The 21,205-nt window shown below is 39.6% G+C and overlaps 1 protein-coding gene across 13 annotated transcripts in view; it reads right to left on the reverse strand.

Moving 5' to 3' along the window:
* Positions 1-21,205, reverse strand: part of LOC135220920 (heterogeneous nuclear ribonucleoprotein R-like) — a 349,809-nt gene that overhangs the window by 257,334 nt on the left and 71,270 nt on the right. For 11 of the 13 annotated variants that reach the window (XM_064258558.1, XM_064258557.1, XM_064258562.1 and 8 more), the window contains exons 6-7: positions 2,562-2,697; positions 1,202-1,290 (exon numbers count right to left, since the gene is read on the reverse strand). In XM_064258558.1, the coding sequence (XP_064114628.1) occupies positions 1,202-1,290; positions 2,562-2,697 (225 nt within the window). Of the gene's footprint in view, positions 1-1,201; positions 1,291-2,561; positions 2,698-2,928; positions 3,065-21,205 lie in introns of all 13 variants that reach the window. The other 2 variants (XM_064258555.1, XM_064258561.1) reach the window with 1 other exon arrangement.

Below are 21,205 nucleotides of genomic sequence, written 5' to 3' on the forward strand. Positions count from 1 at the left end.
ACACACGCATACACATACACATTGGATCAACCTTCTACAATGAAGTTTTTTTTGTAAAAGCAGGTTCTTAGCTAGGGATGCCAAGGGAAGTATGACGAAAAATTAAATCCCTTCTTAAAACTGGTACGTACATTTAGGGAGAGTTATACAAATCACAATGGTAAAATACTAATACATAACTCTTTATAATATGCCGCACAATGAATACACAGCCGTGAATGGCTGAAAAATCAATGGAAAACCAAAGGTGATCATTAGTGTGGACTGGTGAAGTCAGACCAATTTATTTAAAAAAAAAAAACCAAGATGAAATTGAATCAAGAAAAACTTTTATACTAAAATTACAGGAATTCCATGACTCATGAAGTTAATGAAAAGATGAAACATGCTAGTAGTGTGTTCTATTAGGCTCAGAGGTCTGGATAAACTAATCCTTTATAATAATAAGCTAGGAGTTACTTATTCCACAGTTGAATAAGTTGACAAATGAATGAATGGAACACATGAATCATACCTCATATAGGAGGCAGCAGCCATAATCTACAGAAGCAAAGCAGCACAAAGGAGGAATGACACTTCACCTTTCAGGCCAGTGAAGCAGGAACTGGCCAATCATAGTAGGGTTTTTTTACCTATGAGCTATGACTGAGAACCATCCTCGCAAGTAAGACTAATTTTGATTAATTCTCGCAAGTAAGACTAATTTTGATTAATGAGTTTCTAAGTACAAAATCTGCCTGCCTGGAGAGAGTGAGTTCATGAATTTTTGCTCTAAAGGCTACTCTCACATGACACCAAACCATCCAATGTCAAAAATTATTTACAACTGACTGTAAGAGTTGGGAGAGATTTTAAATCATTAACATTATCAAGCTTAAACCAGACTAATGAAGTAACTTATTTAGAACTCAAATTGGTGTTCCCATAACGTAATATATAAGTAAAATTGCTGTAGTTATTTACCATCACCTGGTAGTCTAATTCCTCACACCTTGTGATCCAAATATTAAAACTAGTAAATTCAATAACTTTTACTTCATAATAGTAATTCCTAGAAGTTAAGTACATCTGAGAGAGAGAGAGAGAGAGAGAGAGAGAGAGAGAGAGAGAGAGAAGAGAGAGACGAGAGAGAGAGAGAGAGAGAGAGAGAGAGAGAGAGAGAGAGAGAGAGAGAGTTGTTACAAAATGAAAAACAACATACCTTGTGAGACTCATATTCAAGGAAACAGAAACCTCTGTTTTTCTTCTTATCATCTGGAGAACTGTAAATAATAACTTCTACCAAACCAGCTGTAAATGAAATATATAAAATTTTTAGATTTTCATTTCTGAATAACTAATCAAACTATAAAGAACACACTATTTCACTGGGCTATTACATTTCCATATTTACTACGGCAATGGAATATTTGGTTGTTAAGTCATCTAACCTATATATGCAGTCAACTATAAAATAATTGCACATTTTTATGCATGGCATTACAGACATATCATAATCAAAAACTATCTGGCAGCTAACAATTAACTAGTCTATCAAAAGACAAAATACAAAAGGAAAAAATCCTAGTCTTATGCTGAATCTGGGAGTAGCAAATGCCAGAACCATGAAAATCCTGGAAGATATACATACACATATATAATATATATGTATATTATACATATATATAAATAATATATGTATATGGAAAAGGCTTTAATAGTTATGTTAGTGTTGATATACAGGACCAAATTAGCCATGTCTGCTATATATATATATATATATATATATATATATATATATATATATATATATATATATATATATATATTATATATATATATATATTATATATATTATATATATATATATAAATATATTCCATGCAAGCAAAACACCACTAGCAAATTAAGTCATAAAGAGCACAGTCTTACCATATGACAACATGATAGATAGCACAAAGAATTGAGTAATATAAATTGATAAAAAGGCAGCCATTTACATATCTGTTTTGCCATATGTTAAAGACTTGAAAAGATGAAGGATTTAGGATAAATGATAAGTGACTGCAATAGGGAAGGGAGGGCAGGAGAGAGAATAGACAAGTAGTAAACCGAGTGGCCAATGTGTCACCAGGCACTTGGAGGAAAAAAAAAATAATAAAATAAAAATAAAATTATATATATACAAATGAAACCCATTGCGTTGCTGCAGGAATAGGATGCCAGAGCTTGGGCACAGCATCAAAACAGTGCTAATGCTAAAATAAATATAAATAATTATGGTATAATTTAAGAAAAATATAAAAAATACTTCAGGGATAACTAAAGATGTGGAATAAGGGTTGGGGTGGGATACAGGGAAAGGGGAGGCAGTGAGTATGAGGCACCATCAAGCAACCAATGTTTAGAGCCAGTTATATTGTGGAAATGTCTAGCTTTACATTTCTATTATGATAATGGGACCACTTTAAAAACACATTCTTAGTGTAAAAAGCTGCCAAGTCAATGGTGACAGAACGCACATAGCTAGGATTGACATACCCACAAGCCACTGACTACCTGTGACACAAAGGTCAACTTACGTGCGTGCTTTGCAAACTCCTCATATAATTCATGGCGCTCCCTGTTCTTGGGGATATTTCCTACGAACAATCGGTGATTGTTGTATGAAATAGTGACCCCTAATTTTTTGCCGCGCTGAATTTCATATTCATTCAGCTGCAAAAAGATATGACGAATCCTGTATATGGGTATAAATAAGGGTTTATATGTGAATCTACTTGAAACCCTGAAATAAAAGTCCATAGCCCTCAAGACAAGTAGATCCAGATGCGAAAATGGTTGAGGCATTCCTGTGGGTAAGGCAGAAGTGGGAAAGAACTTCTGTTACAACACAGGATTGCCTCATAATATGATGTACAAAGAAACATTTGAGCGTTCTCACTTTACCTGTGCGTTTTGAAAATTCTTCCATTATTTCTTCTTTACTCTTTGATTTTGGGATGTTCCCCACAAACAGCCGGAGATTAGGGATAGATATATTAACTTTCAGGGCAGCATTTTCCCTGACTTTGTAATTATCAAGCTGTGAAAAAGAAAAAAAAATACCTCCTTGGCATCAGTGAAAACTGATTTAGGCCTTAAAATTTACTGGCAAATACTACAGCAAACTACAACTACTGCGTTGCATTCTGAAGAACTTCTTACATTAGGAAAGTTTGAGAAGTTTCTGGTAGTATCAATTAAGATGCAAAGTCTTCAGTGAAACCATGGATTGATTTCATTCTCATCTTTGGGTCATACTGTTCAAAGCTCATCTACTGTGCTTAAACAGCCTAGGTCATTTCTGGTAACAGACTTCATCATGACACACAAAAACTTGTGCACTTCAATATACATTCAACATTAAATACATGGGACACATTTTCATTCTTCTCACTATACCATTCATTCTATTTAACATTATTGCAGCAAGCCATCAAGACAAGCCAACAAACCCATAGAACTATTTACCCTATATAATCCTTTTCTATGAACAAGGACACACCAAAATAACACAGGGCAGAATTCCAGTTAAAGCATATACTGGGAACCATTTCATTTTCTACAACTCATCAGATTCTCCTACTTCAAATATGTTTGACCAAGTGAAATGCATTCAGGGCATTATAGTTGTCAAATTTTACAACAAGTTTAATGGTTGAAGCTTATTTATGCTAATACAAACTCAGTAGTTAACAGTGAACTCAATATTTCCATTTCTTGTTATTTTGATTTTTTTCACTTTAAAACCTTGAAATCAGACTTGATGAATGAAATGATGAAACACTCTTACCACAAACCTTAAACTAAGGCTAAACAACATGAGTTCGGCACCATAAACAATGATCTACGATGGAAATTACGACCATGAACCCTTTGCTGACCACATTGATTAACAATAGCAAAATATTAGAGATCCTGACAAAACTTCTGTATCGAATTCAAGGAGACTTACTATCAGAATGTAATTTCTTCTCAGTAACTGGCAACAAAGCAATCACTAATAGTACTTAAAATGTGTGTGAACAATTTGATAATGACCTAGAATGTCTTTGGCATGTTAAAATTAAGGCAGTTTTAACCATAAATGTATCAAGTTTGGCATTCCCAATACCTTTGCTTCATCTACAATGGATTTTATCACCACAAAACTCACTCATCTATCAAGAGGATTATGACTTAATCATGTCAGAATTAACTTTCACATATAATGTTAAACCAAGTCACAGATTCCACTTTTACAGTAACCCTTTTAGGTTACCTAAGGTGAATAACTAACTCCGTGATCCTCAGCGGTCAGCTATGAACTTGCCCGGCAAACATTACATACTTGTGACCAAACATTCAAGTGTGGATTACATCTATTTGTTTCTAATTAGTTTAATTTTCTTATAACGTTCATTTTAATCACTACATTGCATACCTTTCATATGTATGTATAAGTTTAACTTTTGTTTATAAACTTAAAAGATAAAAATAAAATACTGTAATTGATACAGGCAGTCCCCGGGTTACAACGGTCTCGGCTTACGACATTCCGAGGTTACGACGCTTCTCAATCATATTCATCAGACATTATTTCCAGGGTTACGACACCTACAATGCTCATCTGGCAGATGAAATATGACACCATAGCAAAATAATCAATATTTGAAGGTTTTTTTGATGAAAAATGCCATAAGAATGCAGTTTACATAGTTTTCAATGCACCCACAGCATTAAAAGTAAGTTTTTCTTAGGATTTTTGACAATGTTCCGGCTTACGACGCGTCTCAAGAACGGAACCGCCGTCGTAACCCATGGACCGCCTGTAATTGCATATTCTTATTACTATTTAGTTATTGAATCTTTGCGTTTTGCTTATTGACCCCTCTACTTGTCTATTCACTTTTAAAAACTAAGAAATGCATTAGATGCATTTCTAACATAAAAAAAGGAAGAGGAGGCATGAAACGAGAGGCATTGTTTTTGTTCAAGTATGAATCACAAGATGCCTGATAAATGTTTATGCAGACTGACCTTAAAAGGAAAATGAGGAAAAATGAATTGTCAATATATGTACTTGACACCACTGTCAAAACTTCAGCACCCCATATATTCATGTTCTAAAAGGAGCAAGTAAAATTGACACATGTTGTATATATACATACTAAAAATTAACAGCAAGGATTCAAGCTATTTTAATAATTATACAAGTTCTAAATAGTAGCTTAATGACAAAACTGATATAATTTTTAGCTTCATGACAAAACCGATATAATTTTTAAGACAGCAATAGTGGTAATAGACTTGGAGTTAATGTATTTTGTGAACTGATAATCTATTTGAATACCCTTTCATCTGCAAATAACAGCTGACAAGAGTTGTGAAGAAGACAAATTTTTAATCCATTTGTATTTTTCATGACTAAATACCTGAGGTCATAACAATAAGATAATCTCTAAGCGCCAGCTAGTAACCGGTTAAAACAATAAAAGATGATATAGCAAGGAATCTGTGAGATCTAGCAACTCCTGTGCATACGTGGTGGCAGCTGGTTAGAGACTGCGCATTACAGAAGGACAGCTTTCACTACATAAAAACTAACATATCACTGAACTGATTCAAGAGTTACCAATATATACAGTTTATGGTCTTGAACTCTGGTAGATTGGTAGATGGATGAAAAACCATAATGCCCACCAATAGTAAATACTGTCCTTTTTTTGTTTGTTTGTATTGTGTTTTTACGTTGCATGGAACCAGTGATTATTCAGCAACTGGACCAATGGCTTTACGTGACTTCCGAACCACGTCAAGATTGAATTTCTATCACCAGATATACACATCTCTCCCCCCTCGGTGGAATGCCCAAGAATCTAACTCACATCCACCGAGATGGTACATCAATACCATATCGATCACGCCACTGAGGCGTGTAAATACTGTACTGTACCCATTCCAAAGCAATTAAGAATATAGATTCACTTTATCACTGGAGTTTCCATGAACATATCAACTCATATCATTTTTAAGTCATCCGATGTTTGTACGGAAGCAAGAGTTTCATATTTAACTGTCAAATTATGAGTCACCTACTTAATAATAGATTTCCAACACGGCTACTTAAGAAACAAGAAAATAAATTTTAATTTAAAAGGTTATGTTCTGTATGTGTTTGTCATCTATGAGGAACTCAACCTTTACAATAGATTACAACAGAATTTCTTTACTACTAGCCCTTTATGTGGCTATGCATTGGAGCCAAGATTTATTATTTTGTAAATAAAAGCAAGGCTTTTATAGCTCCTAGTAGGCCACTCAACTACAAGATTATGACTTACAGTTACTTCCTTAGATGTTGAGGGTTATGAGTTGGCTGGGTCTGAGTATCTGGTAATACACTAATCCAAATGTTACTTTGTTTTTCTAGTTTACTATATTATTTTGTCATGAAAATTGCTGTGGCACCTGTTGTACACTACATCTAGGCCCACGGTTGGAAAAAAAAAAAAAAAAACAAAAATAAAAAAAAATAAAAAAAAAAAAAAAAAAAATAAATAAATAAAAAAAAAAAAAAAAAAAAAAAAAGGCATCCCAGTCCGGCCCCCTATGAATAAAAAAAATAAATAAAAAAAAAGTCACTGGTACCTTTACACTCCTATTCTTTATAAAGCAGGCAAATTAGAAAACAGGTTTGAATGCTCCTAAAATTCCATTTCTAACACTACCTAGCTACTCAAGTCCAGATATGAATGTATTCAACATCCTTTTGTACACTGCATTCAAAAAGTGTAGTGATTCAGCATCAAAATTACTTCTTAAATTCTGCCATTTGTCTTTGCTTTGCGTTGTCTTACACACACCTCTTCTTTCTCCTAGCTCCCTTCTCATAGTTCTTATCATGGGTCTGGGTCTTCAAACTCTTCTGGTGCCTACAAGAGCACAGTTTCTAAGTTTCAACAATTAATTTAGTACGGTATACTCTACCCTCCTTTTTCTTTAATATGATAAATGCAAGATAGATTCTCAGATATAACATTACAGACTCCTCTTCTCTGTATTAATTTTCCCCAATTTCATCTGCTATAGCCAGATTTATGAAATGAAAATTAGGCTGTAAAGCAGAGCACTGAGGCATTTTCAAGCATTCAGTGCCCCACACAGTGAATAAAATAGGGAGTTGGACTACTTGGAAAGAGACTGAAAAGTGGGAAAGGAGGTAAATGACTAAAAATGGGTTGAAGCTAGGGGCTGAAGAGATGCTGCAAACATCCTTCAGTAATGCCTACAGTGCAACTTCCTGACATACCCCTTACAAAAATCTCCTTAATTTAAATTACGAAATTAAAAAAAACATGAAAATGATAACCATTCTCATTATGAACACTTCTGACATCGGCTTTTCCCTTTATGAGGGGTTAATATACAAAAAGATTTCTCTCTTGCTCTGTAGTACTTTTACTGCATGAACTACAATTCACAATATGATAGGAGTATCATTCATGGCCTAAATCTGAGGGTCTTCCACCAGTTTATAGCAGAATTCCCAAGTAAAGGTCCACACTATTAAACACTCTCTCTCTTAAGACTGATTTGTTACAATTAAGGCATAAATATTCATAAATGGAATATTTCAGGTAAGCAGGATGAAGCAGAAATTCAATAACCACCACACGAATGGGAATAATTAACGACATTCATCATTAATATTGTCCCATCAGATTTCATACACAGTCAGCTGTGAAATGAGAAACTTGAAATGTTATATTTCATTTTTAAATATCCATTAAAATACAAGTGTAGCTTTTAACACAGCTTGTTTGGCACAGACAAGAACACTACTCTATCCTTTCATTCGAGCTTTTCAGGTATTTATTCACCAAAAGTTTCTCTGATTAATGTCTGAAAAAAAATCTGTTGGTTATACTTTAGGTTAAGTCTGTCTGTATATTTGTTATGATTACCTAAGACACCTTGATGATAGGCAGGCAGTCTTGCATTAAATTATTAGATTTTGAGATGGATCATGATCTCGACCTGCATTTACCAGATTTGTAAAAGCTTAATTACCCTTGTACGAGTTCATTGGTTCAATGTAGAGCAATGGGCTACATAATGCATAAATGAACAGAAATATTTACTAGATATACTCAGATTCTTCTTCAACAATCATTATATTTATTATAATTGTATTAGAACATCTGCAAAAAGAAACCTCACTTTGTTTTGATGGAATTCCACTTTACCCTGACACAGTTAATAGAACGAATTACTTATTTTTAAGCATCAGGTAGAATACTTCAGTCAACCCTGTGACATTTGACACCAAAGCTACCTACCTATTCCACCTGAAAATCATAACACCGCATCTTAGCAAGAAGGTTAGTTACCAATAAGAATACTATTTGAAATTTTGCATGGGGAATAATTCAACATTGAATCTCAGACCATATTAAGGTAACAACCCACATACTTATTAATTTAATCATGCAAATAACTTCAGTATTGGTAGTTAACTACTACTGGCTGTAAAGGGTTTAAACTTACAACAAACCTCATGTGGCTGATGTCAGCAGCAAAACAAGTAGGTAGTTTGGTGATGATTCCACCTCCATTAACTCCTAATGTTTAAACAAACGAATGATTTTATAAGCAAAATGAGTGACTTCTTCCACTTTTCAAAGGTTTTAACAATACATTTAGGGACTCAGTATTTTAAAATTTACCTACATCTTCAAAAGAATCAAAAATGAGGATGACAGCTTAACAAGGTAGAGTCGAACCTTTTAAAACCGGCATTCTAAGGTCTGGGAACTCCTATGGTTCTGCTCAATTTTGAATCAGCTGCCATTAGTTCTTTGAGCGGCCAACAAGGCTGCACCACATACATATCTACAACTTCCCAACAACAAAAATTATACCATATAACTTGTTTTTATGATAATCACTGTTAGTAATGAAAATGAGTGTATTAAATTTAAATGCATAAATATATTTTCTATGATTCCACTTGAGAAGGCTCTACCAAGTCAAAACTTTTAATCAAAACAATGAGACATTTGGCAAAGCACAAATTCCTTACTCTTAGTAATTGAAAGTCCTAATTCTTTTTACACAGGAATCATTGAGTGATTACCAAATTCACTCATTATTTTTGTGTCATCTCATTACCCTCTACAATCAGAATTAATGACTACAGAACTAATTCATTCATTATTTTTGTCATCTCATTAGCCTCTACAATCAAAATTAATGACGACAAAACTAATTCATTCATTATTTTTGTCATATCATTACCCTCTACGATCAAAATTAATGACGACAAAACTAAAAGTGATAGTCATGAAGATAGTAAATTTAGGAGATGAAAGTCACTGATAACATTCTGTAGATTCAGATTAAGGTTAGGCTAACTCGGGAATGTATAGGCTAACTGTGTTAAATAAAGTACGCTATTTTGAAGAAAACGATACAGTATGAAGTTATAAAATGATAAAAGTTAAGATATATGAGTAATAAAATTTAGCAAGTATAGTAGGCTAAGTTGGCAAATAGGCTATTTGGATGTGGAATTAGCTTGCAAGACTTACACAGAGCTTCATTTTTAAGGGTGTATTCTATATTCCAAGATTTTCTGTGGTCTGGCAGTGGCCTGGTGGTCCCAAGGTTCCCAGATTTGAGAGGTTGGACTACTACTAATCTAACATAAAATAAGGTTTGTAGACAACAAAGCAATTAATCAGGTAATGTCAATAATCAAAAAGTGCTTCTATGGCAGAACAAGAGGGTTCATTCTTGGTGACTATGTAAGACCTATTTAACCCTCTTACGCCTAAGCCCTAAAAACCAAAACGTCTCCCGTATGCCGAGGCGGGTTTGGAGTGAGCGCGGAAGCGGAAAAAATTATTTTTTCAAAAAATCACAGCACGCTTAGTTTTCAAGATTAAGAGTTCATTTTTGGCTCCTTTTTTTCTTGTCATTGCTTGAAGTTTAGTATGTAACCATCAGAAATGAAAAAAATATCATTATTATATATAAATAATGCGATATATGGTAGCGACAAAAAAAAAAAAAAAAAAAAAAAAAAAAAAAAAAATCCTACATAATTGTATTCACATCTAAAGAGTTACTTTTTTTCATTGTATTGTACACTAAATTGCGATCATTTTGATATATAACACATTGTAAAACGATCAAAGCAACACAGAAAAAATATTATCACAAAATGATGCATGAATTCGTAACGAGCGGACTTAAAATTTTTTTTTTTCAAAAATTCACCATAAATCTAAATATTGTCCTAGAGACTTCCAATTTGTTTCAAAATGAAGATAAATGATTGAATATTACGATACTGTAAGATTTTTGCTTACAATTGCAGTTTTCGACCTTTTCGGATGAGTTAAAGTTGACCAAATGTTGAAATTTTTATATATATACTTTTTATATATATACTTTTATATGCAAATATTGCAAAAATGAGAAAAGCTACAACCTTCAAATATTTTTGTTTGTATTCTTCATGAATTTGTGCACATTTTCATATATGAAACTCTATAAAACGTCTAATATGAAAAGGAGCAAATATTAGGAGAATGCGACGTACTCATTTCGGAGATTTGCGGCCGCGAATCCGCGCGCGGAGGGAAAGTTTTTTTTTTTAAATTCACCATATATCTAAATATTGTGCTAGACTTCAAATTTGTTTTAAAATGAAGATAAATGACTGTATATTACTAGATTGTAAGAGTTTTAGCTTACAATTGCATTTTTGGACTATTTCGGTAGTCAAAGTTGACCGAACGTGGTTTTTTTCTATTTATCGTGATTTATATGCAAATATTTCGAAAAAGAGAAAAGCTACAACCTTCAATCATTTTTTGTTGTATTCTACATGAAATTGCACACATTTTCATATATAAAACTTTATGTAACAGCTAATTTTAAATGGTGCAAACATTTCGACAATTGCACAAATAAATTTGATTTTTTTTCGGAAGTTACCGCACGGACGTAAGGGAAAAAAAATTTTCTTCATAAATTCACCATAAATCGAAATATTGTGCTAGAGACGTCCAATTTGTTGAAAAATGAAGGCAAATGATTGAATATTACTAGAATATAAGAGTTTTAGCTTACAATTGCGTTTTTCGACCATTTCGGTAGAGTCAAAGTTGACCGAAGGTTGAAATTTTGGCACATCGTTATTTATATGAAAATATTTCAAAACTGATAAAAGCTACAATCATGAGTATTTTTTTGTTGTATTCTACATGAAATTGCACACATTTTCATATATAATACTCTATGTAACGGATAATTTAAAATGGTGCAAAAATTATGTCAGTGACGAAATAATTTCTGAGATGTGTCACTGATACTTTTTAGTGCGATAAGAAAGAAATACTCGCTTGCGCGCCTACGTAACGATTGTAAACAAAACAATGCCTTGATCCGTGAAACTCCCAGCATCCCCCAAGGCGCGTGATTCAAAAGTTTTCGGCTGGTAGGCCTAAAAGTATTTTTCCGCGAATTTAAAAAAAACTTTTTTGAGTCGACGTATAATACGTCCAATCGGCATACAGGAGACATTTTGACTCGACGTTTAATACGTTCAATCGGCGTAAGAGGGTTCATAGCCTCCAACAGTGAAGAGACAGGGACTCTACTGACTGGTGGAACCTTTCCGCATGCAGCTGACATAGGAGATGCCGCCAAGGGGCAATTTCCCTTGGAACCTCTTGACAAAAACAGCAGCAGATCTGGAAACCATTTTGTCTGAGGGCACAGAGGGGCTACCAAAGTCATCCAAAGGCCCTGGCCCTGCAAACTCAGTAGCCTGTTCAGAACTTGACGGATCAAACAAAACAGAAGGAAGGCACACACCTCCAGGTTGTCCCAGGGGTGTTGAAACGTGTCCTCCGCTAATGCTAAAGGATCTGGAACCAGTTTCCTGTTGAACAGTCGCAAAAAGGTCCAGCATAGGTCTTCCCCAAATCTGTAAGAGCCTGTCTGCTACTACTTGATGAAGGGAGTACTCTGTGCCTAGGATCTGATCCCAACGACTGAGTTTGTCTGCAACCACATTCCGTTTGCCTGGGATATACCTGGCTGAGAGCTCTACCAAACTGCTGACCGCCCACTGGTGAACCTCGACAGTCAAGGCATGAAGTTGAAGTGAAACCAGGCCTCCCTCCTTGTTCAAATAGGCGACCACCATGGTGTTGCCTGACATGAGAATGACCCTCTACCTTCTCCTGGAACTCCATCAGACCCAGAAAGGCTGCCCTCAACTCCAAAACGTTGATATGCTGCTATTTGTCTTGCAAACTCCAAACGCCTGAGGCAATGAGGCCACCAACCTGCGAGGGAAGCGTCTAAAAACAACGAAGTCTGGTGGGAGAGAACGCAGTGGGACACCCTTCAAAAGATTTCAGTTATCTAACTACCAACGAAGGTCTTCTCTCACTTCCAGAGACAGAGGAACCTTTAACGGGCGAGTCCCCCAATGGAGACCAGAATTCCCCCAGTCTCCATTGTAGAGACCAAAGATGAAGACGGCCATGAGGTACCAGCTTGTCCAGGGAAGACAATACTCCCAGAAGTCGCAAACACCACTCGCAACTTCTCCAACCTTTGATCCGACGGGAAAACTTGTGCAACCGCTGTATCAATGACCATGCCCCGTTAGAGAATCCTTTGACTGGGTAGGAGGTTCGACTTTTCCTGGTTGACCATGATGCCCAGTTCCAGACAAAACCAATGTAGACAATCTCTGTCCTGCAGCAGCTTTTCCCTGGAAACTGCTAAGACCAACTAGTCATCAAGGTACCTCAGCAAACAGATCCCTTGAGCATGGGCTGAACTTGATACTAGAGAGAAGACCCTTGTGAACACTTGAGGGGCTGTGGTCAGCCTGAAGCACAGGACTCTGAACTAGGGGACCTTGTCCCCGAGAGAGAAGTGAAGGAACTTCCTGGATATCGGATGAATAAGGATCTGGAAGTATGCGTCCCTCAAGTCTATCGACAGCATGAAGTCACCTTCCCTCACAGCTGCCAACACTGAACCTTGTCTTCCTGATGAAGTGATTCAAGGTGGATAGGTCAATCACAGGTCTCCAAACTTCCGACACCTTGGGCACCAAGATGTGACTGTAAAACCCTGCAGATGGACACCACTTCCTCAATCGCATATTTGTCCAGCATCTTCTGCACTTCCTCCTGAAGAGCTAAGAACTTAGGAGAATCTTGAGGATATGCCCTCCTGAGCTGCGGCTTGTCCGAGAGAGGAGGAGAGAAGTTGAATAGCAGTAGGTATCCCACCCGAAGGTCATCTACCACCCACTTCTCCGCCCCATAACTCTGCCACTTGGCACAATAGCCCGCCAGGAAACCCCCTACCTGTGGCACAGGAGAGGGAGAGGCACCTAATCTACCGATGGCCCCCCTTTACCTCTGCCCCTGGGGCCCCTTCTTGGTTTAAAGGAACAGGAGCGAAAGGGACGTTGGTCCTCTAACCTAGTTTTGGGCGAACGGGGAGGCCCTGCCGAAAATTAACTCCTCGACGGCCTACCAGGCAACTATCTTCGCGACTGCTGCTGGGCAGGGGGATGAGGAGCCAGACGTCTCCAAGGACAAGACTCCAACTTAGACACAGACTGGTGCAACAATCTGTCCTTGTTGTCAGGCCGGTGCCGGTCTATCGCATCCTCCAGCTCAGTTCGAGGGAACAAAAATCGAGACTCCAACAGATCCCCATTCCTCAATGACAGCAAGGACTCAGGGTCAACTGATCTTTCCATCCTGGATAAGGCCACGTCTCTCCTAATCAGGAGAAGGTTAGCCCATAAATTAACACTAAGGTGAGCCACATACGAAAATGCCTTGCCTCCAGACTGCAACAAACTGGCAAGAGAGGACGCACTCACCAACCCTTCTGGGAACCTGTCAGAAGCTATCTTGGCAATGACCATAGACCAGAAGTCCAGACAAGAAACTCTGCAACATGAAGCTACCATAGATTCCTAAGCTGAGGCATCATGGAGACAATGATGGAGCTACCGACGCGTTAACCTTATGCAAGACCAATTGGACGTGCCCCGACAAGGGAAGTTGAAACGAAGACTTGGGATGCTGTGTAGCTCCCAGCCAGGCTTCCAAGCAGGAAGGAGTGTAAGACGACTGAGTCTGAGGCCTACTCTTCAAATTGTTCAAACCATGAATAAGATCAACAACTTCTGAAAAGGAGGACAAAAACTCTTACGTGTCTCCCTCCTTCTGCTCTGGCAACCGAGACCGATGACAAGAAGGGTGTGCAGGTTCATCTAAAACGCCTTCCTCGTTCAAATTAACGGAAGAACCAGCAGCCAAACAGCCTGTCTGGGCTAGATCCAAGCGCCAACTCCCGCTACGAACCAACCACAACATTAGGAACATCACCAGATGACTCCTTAACATGGCCGCGATCGGGGCAAAGGGCATGGCAGGTGTATGAACGTGAGCTGGAGAGAAACCTCGAACACTCAAAAATGAATGAGAATCCCTCAGAGTCGAACTCCTGGAAGAATTGGGGAGAGGGGCAGACACCTGCTGCACCAACTCCGCACTCACAACCTTCGACCTCTTGACAGGTGCCTCGAGATCCTTATGGCGACGAATAGGCCCTGGAGACAGAGAAGTGGGAGTGCCTGTAACATGTGCACAAACGGGGGAAGTTGCAACATGCTCACGACTTGATGCAGAGGATGAAGCAGCCACTGTAGAGCGCACAAGGTAAGATACACTAACACTTTCCAAAACACCAACACTCAAGAACACGGACGTATTGCTCCTCACTCACAGGCGGAGAAAGAGCAAAGTCCTTAGCCTTCCAATGCTTGATGCGCACTGGAGCCAACTTATCTTCCAAAACAGAGTCCAAACTTAAGAACTGCCTGGCATAAAGCCTCAGACAGCTCAGCAAGAGAAGGCTCCGACGACATAGAAGGGAGATGCAGTGAATCGGACGGCAGAGATGACCTAACGGCAGCGAACAATGACGACACAGATGAGCGAGGCAGCACAGAGGAGACGACTGGGAATGGTCATCGATGGAAGTGACGTCATGAGTGGCAATGACGTTACTGCTTCCCCTACTAGCGGAGGGATACAAGATGACTGACCCTGTGACGTTACTAGCAGGCCTGATGCCACTGCTTCTCTCTGACTTGAAGAAGCGGCAACTGTCACTGGTGATCTATGAAGAGCGTCAACAAACCCTCCAAGGAAGGCGACCCCCGTAGGCCCATCGACTTCCAAAGTGCCGCCATCTTGGATGGCTCCCACTCTGCAACAAAAGAAATTGATGAAAAAGCCTCCTCCCTCCCGGGAATCAAATCAACTCCCCAAGAAGAGGGGGGGCAACATTACAAAAATCAGCCCAAGGGCCTCCTGATACTTCCTATGACAATTCATGGAAGAAAAGGAAGGGGACAAAGGCACAACACTACTATGGGGTGTGACAGCAGCAGGAGATGAAGCATCTGGAAGAGAAGAAACCCTAACCCCCCCCCCCCCCCCCCCCCCAACCCCCCCCCCCCCCCCAACGAAGGAAGAGTAGACACCCTACGATGCTCCCTCTTGCTATAAAACAACTTCCACTGCTCTTTAGGCCAAGCACGGCATTCCGTGCAAGGATTCGTTATTGTACAAATATTAGAGCGACACTACTACATGTGATGTGGAGATCGGTCGCAGCCAAAGCCAAAATACAAGAACAAGGAAAACCTGGAGTTCCGGGGCATATACGTTGACAAGGCTGAGGAGCAGAAGCAGCCATAATAACAGCACACAAACACACACACACTCTACACACACTAAACACAATCGAAACGGGCAATGACCCGGGTAAAGGCTGAGAGAGGTCAAACACAACTCTCGCCAAGGCAGTTAAGAAAAGACTGACGCGGTGGCGTAGGTGCGTGGTCCTTGACCACTCTTCACCCGATATACGCACGCACTGCCAGATCTCATAAGATTCCTTGCTTTAATCTGCGATTTAATCAGATACAGCTAGGAGCTAGAAATTATCCTATTGTTAAGACTGTAAGTTTGTTCGCGGCGTATGAACAGTTTTGATTAAAACACATTTCTCTCAAATTTTGTTTAAGGTCGAGTTTGATGGTGCTATACCAAAGTTTCCATGTTGCCAATGCACAATAATAGCCATTAGCAGATGAACATTCTTTCCTCAGCTTCAGCTACAACTAACAGCTTAAATTTAGCAGTAAAGGCCCTTGCCAATCTTTTCTCCATAGCGAATGAGGATATAGCGTAAAAATATATCAGTCCTATTCTATTAAAACGTAACATAACTACAGTAATTTTTTACTATCATACGATGGTTGATATGCAAGCAAACCGCTGTAGTTATTGGATTTGGTTGTTCATAGCAAAACAGCTGTTTCTGGCTGTATGCATCTACACAACAAATACAACATTACTGATGATACCTTTAGCTTTCTCTTTTACTCTTTTTAACTTAAATAGAAGATGGGATAGATAAAGAGATGGAGGAAAACTAGAAAATGGGATAGATAAAGAGGACAAAAAGTGGTTAGCTTTAACTTAACTAGAAGATGGGACAGATAAAGAGATGGAGGAAAAGGGGTTAGCCTAACTAGAAAATGGGATAAATAAAGAGGACAAAAAGAGGTTAGCCTATTGTAGTTTGGTCTCAAAAATTGAACTCGCATGTTACTAATAATACATGATCAAATCATTGTTTTAAGGTGAAAACTTGGGGGTCACATGATATGTGAGATTGCGTGTTACACGAGTATATACAGTAACTAAATCATGATTTTAACTTTTGCTGTTTTACACATTATTCTCCTTCCTATTATTCACTGGAAATTAGGACCTTCAAAAAAAATGATGAATTCATATATAACACCTTGAACTAATGTGATGTTAGGTTCCAGAACCAATCGCTCATGGCAAGGATTCGCATAAGTTTATTATTGTCACTAAAAATGCTATTACATTCGATATATTTCTGCATATAATACAACCTTTAAATCCTAAAATCCATCACTAAAAATTGGGGGTCGTCTTAAACTACAATTCTAAAAATAAAATCTTGAATTCTAAGATGTGTATCGGTAGGCTAGCCTCAGCCTCATTGCTATAGCCTGACCACCAACATACATAAAGGTTCACATTATGAAATAAACTTATAATAAAAGTAATAAAACTATTTTACCTTATATATTATTGGCATATCTACATAACAAATAGCCTATTTGAGGAATTATTTTAAATCAATTAAACAAATTTTTATCTATGCAATCACAGCTGAGAAAATGTAAACATAGAGTTACGGTTGCACTCACAGTAACCTTATCTTTTGGTAACCTTTCATAAATCTCAATGGTAGTGAAATTATGGTAGTAATAACATTTTGGATAACATAATATTGATTTATCATTATAAGTTTCTCATACATATCACAAGATTGATCACGTTCCACCATCATAGGGATTTCGGTCTGGTTCTGGCGATGACTTTGGATTCAACATCAATATCATACGTACAAATCATCTTCGGTACCATCCATGACATATATATATAGACCCCACCCCGTGAATAGTTAGAACCCACGAATGTTTGGAACCCCTATAAAAATGCTAAAACAGCCTATTTTGTTAGTTAAAACTCAAGAAAAACCACTAAAAATTTTCATACTTGGTTTTTTAATAGATTTATCAAAAAAAGGATTTTGACGTAAGGAAAAATCTATTTCTGGGCGATTGGCTCGTGTCGCTTGCGCGAAATATCCTTTAATCTATTATTTCTAGGGTAAATGTACTAACACATACCAGAGAATAAATAAAATAAAGAAAAAGGTCAGTATGGACTGACTCGCTCCACCCTCTAGGAGGGTGTCGGTATGAACACTAGGCGAGTGAGACCACTACCACGAGCCAAATGCCAATAGAAATCTCCCACTACAAAACCCTCCAAGAGGGGAGCCGTCCCACAGAGGGAGCAGCTCTTGTACTACTACTACACCATCCCATGCTTGCGACTGCTGCGCCTCTAGTGGCCATCCTTTTTCGTTAGCTCGCACGAATCTCAAGTGCTATTTTTCTCTCTGTGTATTTTGTGCCCTTTCTTCGGATTTTTCGATAATGGAGCGTGCAGCTATTGCAGCAGCTAAGTTAAGTACTCAGTATTTACGGTTAGCGAGTTTTTTCCGTCCCCGAGACGGTATTTGCCGTTTTTTAGGTTTAGATACGTTCTCGGGGGCTGGAAGCATGGCAGCATGGTCCTGCCGCATGTTGGGTTCGTTCTTGGTCTCCCATACCTAGAACATCCCTTATTATTTACGCTCTATTTTGATTATCCGCGTTATTACGTCTACTCAAGTTGTTATACATGTATGTATTTCACCTTATGTAGGCTTCCTTTCTATCCAGACCCTAGTCCCAGGTTCTTAGTATCGGCCCCTGACTAGCTTTGAGTGGTAGAACTTGAACCTTCGGGCTAGTCGCACACTCCTGGATTTTTTCTCCTGCTATTTTACCTTCTTTCTTTCATTTTTATTATATATTTTATTTTTATGTTTTGTTATTGTTAGGTTAGTTGGCGTCTGGCTTAGCCTAGGTCCTGGCTCGTAGAGCCTAGTCTACCGTTGATCAGTTCGGTCGCTTCCTGATAGCTTCTCTCTGATCAGTTGGTTGGCCTAGGCTTGGTTACCGTATCTTAGTTTACCGCCTCGTGGTCACTACGTGATCACGAGTCAGCCAGGCGCCTGCCAGTCCCCCTTCCCCCTCTCCCGCTCTCCATAGTGTCGGGCGGGGGTGGGTCGGTCTGTCCTTGCTCGCCCAGCATGCCCGAGCCTGCTCCCCCTTCCCCTCCACCGGAGGGGCCTGGGAGTCCGACAGTCCCCTGACTGGTTCCGACCTCTCCGCTTCTCGGCTCGGCGGGTGGTACGTTGTGGGGGGCTCTGGCCTTCCCCCCCTCCGTTACTTCCTTGTCGCTCCGGGTTAGCGCGAGTCTGTATGTCATCTCGCCCTTCCCTCCTTACTAGAGCTCCTCCCTATCGGAGTCCTGATATCCAGCGGAAGGGTATAGTCCACCATAGTTGGACCGGAGCATACAATAGGTCTTTACTAACCGTAACCGTATTGCTGAGTTACTACACTCCGCTTCACTGGACCTAGTCCGGTTACTTGCATGTAGGTTTAAGTTATCTTTAAGTTTATCTTAAGTTTCTTAAACCATCCCCACCCCTCCCTTAGTATTTACCGGATCTCTCCGGGATTATAGCCTATTCAGGCAATGCAGGGAGGGGTTATGCCCAAATTTTTTTCCGAGCTCCGCCACGTAACGGAGTTCTTTTGTCCTTAGTCTGTAAGTGTTTACCCCTTAAGATACCTCTGTGTCTTCCCACTTACAGGCCACCAAACTGTGAGCATCCGGGATGTTCCGCTACACTTCAGGACCCCTGTGGACACGTTAGTTTGCCGGTCCCATGCTCATGCGCGACTCCGCACGGGGACATCCAGGTCTGGTACCATGAGACGTGTACCATATGTTACGATCTGGGAGCCAGCTTTTGGAAGGCGTAAGTATTCCATCTCCGCATGCCGCTCCGCTTCTTTTAGTTCTTAAGTTTTCATCATTACTTTAACTTAAGGCATCTAGTTTAAGATTATATCCTAAGTTTTAGTTTTAAGTGGTTCTTAAATCTAAAATATATCCTCTCTTACAGGCTCCGGCAGTAAGAGATACGGCATTGGCTACCCTGCGGGCCTGGGTCGGAGGTTTTGGCAAGAACGCCGCCAAGGGTCAGCCCTACATACTGGAGAAGCGTTTAGCTTTGTTATCTTCCCCTTCCCCGGAGGCAAGGCGACTGGGTACGTCGACCCGGTAGAGGCGGACCCCTCTATTGCCTTTATCCAACAACAGCTGGCGGCCTCCTTGACTGAACAAGACCAGGATATCTCCACGGATGTCGCAACCCTGGATATAAATGTTGAACCTATGGTAGGTATAGACGACCTGTTGGTCGAGGTAAGTAATGCAGGTACCAAGGGTCCCCCTTGGGAGTGACTGTTTCTTCTACCCTGCAACTTCACCATCCTTCCAGGCTTTACCGGTGATGAGTTATATACTCCTCCAGAGGCTTCGGTTAGGCCTAAGATCAAGTCTAAGCATATGACCTTGACTAAGACGTCATCGTCCTCGAAGAAGACGTCCTCGTCTTCTTCTTCGCGTAAGTCTCCGGCTCGTAATCCCGGCCCAGACAGGTCTAAAGGGTCTAGCTCCGGCTCAAAGTCCTCAAAGAGTAAGCCTAAGGAGAAATCCCGCACCCCGGCAGTATCACCAGTTCCACTACCTTTGGTGCCTATTCAGAGTCTCCCCTCCACCTCCGCAGCAGCTCCGGCTCTGGACACCAATGCTGGCCTGTTGCAACAGGTGGGCGACTGGTAGGCTCCCCTTAAGACGAGTATGGAACATATGGATATTCGCCTGTCGGATAGGATAACTTCTCAGGATACTATTATAGCCGGCCTAAGAGAAGCCCCTCTTGCCTCTCCTCAACCTCTAACACTAGTGGATCTCAGCTTCCCCCGTATGACTCGCTGCCCGCTTTCTCCATGAACAATCCTTGGAGAGTAGCGTCATATGCTCCCTTCCAAGATGGTCTCATCTCCGTACCGGAGTTTGGAACTCGAAGAATAGAGGACTTCGAGTTCTACCCGGAAGGCCTACAGCCTCCCTTCATAGGCTACGCTAGGCTACGCCTTCGGCTATGGTTAGAGATGACAGGGTACCAAAGGAGACAGTCCTCTATTCTCGGGACCAGGCCCAACGAGAATGGCTTAGATGTCTAGACGACATGGACTGTTCGAATACCAAGATCCAACCATTCAAAAGTCCCTTTACCATTTTCACGATGGACGAAGGTACCCCGCTCCCTTTCCTTACCAAGATAGCGAGGTCGACCATCTCAGCAGCTCAGAAAGGGGAACCCATGCCTCAGCTGAAAGAAGCAGACCCCACTTCTCCGTTGCTCCCGTCAATTGGAGAATTATGGGAGGACTTGCCTAACACTTTCACAGCTGGCAAATATATAAAAAAAACAGGAATTTGTGGATATTTCTCATAGAAAAATACAGCGAATGCGCAAATTTTCCGCAAATAAAGTGGGA

Source organism: Macrobrachium nipponense, chromosome 2, assembly GCF_015104395.2.
Source record: "Macrobrachium nipponense isolate FS-2020 chromosome 2, ASM1510439v2, whole genome shotgun sequence".
Lineage (NCBI taxonomy): Eukaryota > Metazoa > Arthropoda > Malacostraca > Decapoda > Palaemonidae > Macrobrachium > Macrobrachium nipponense.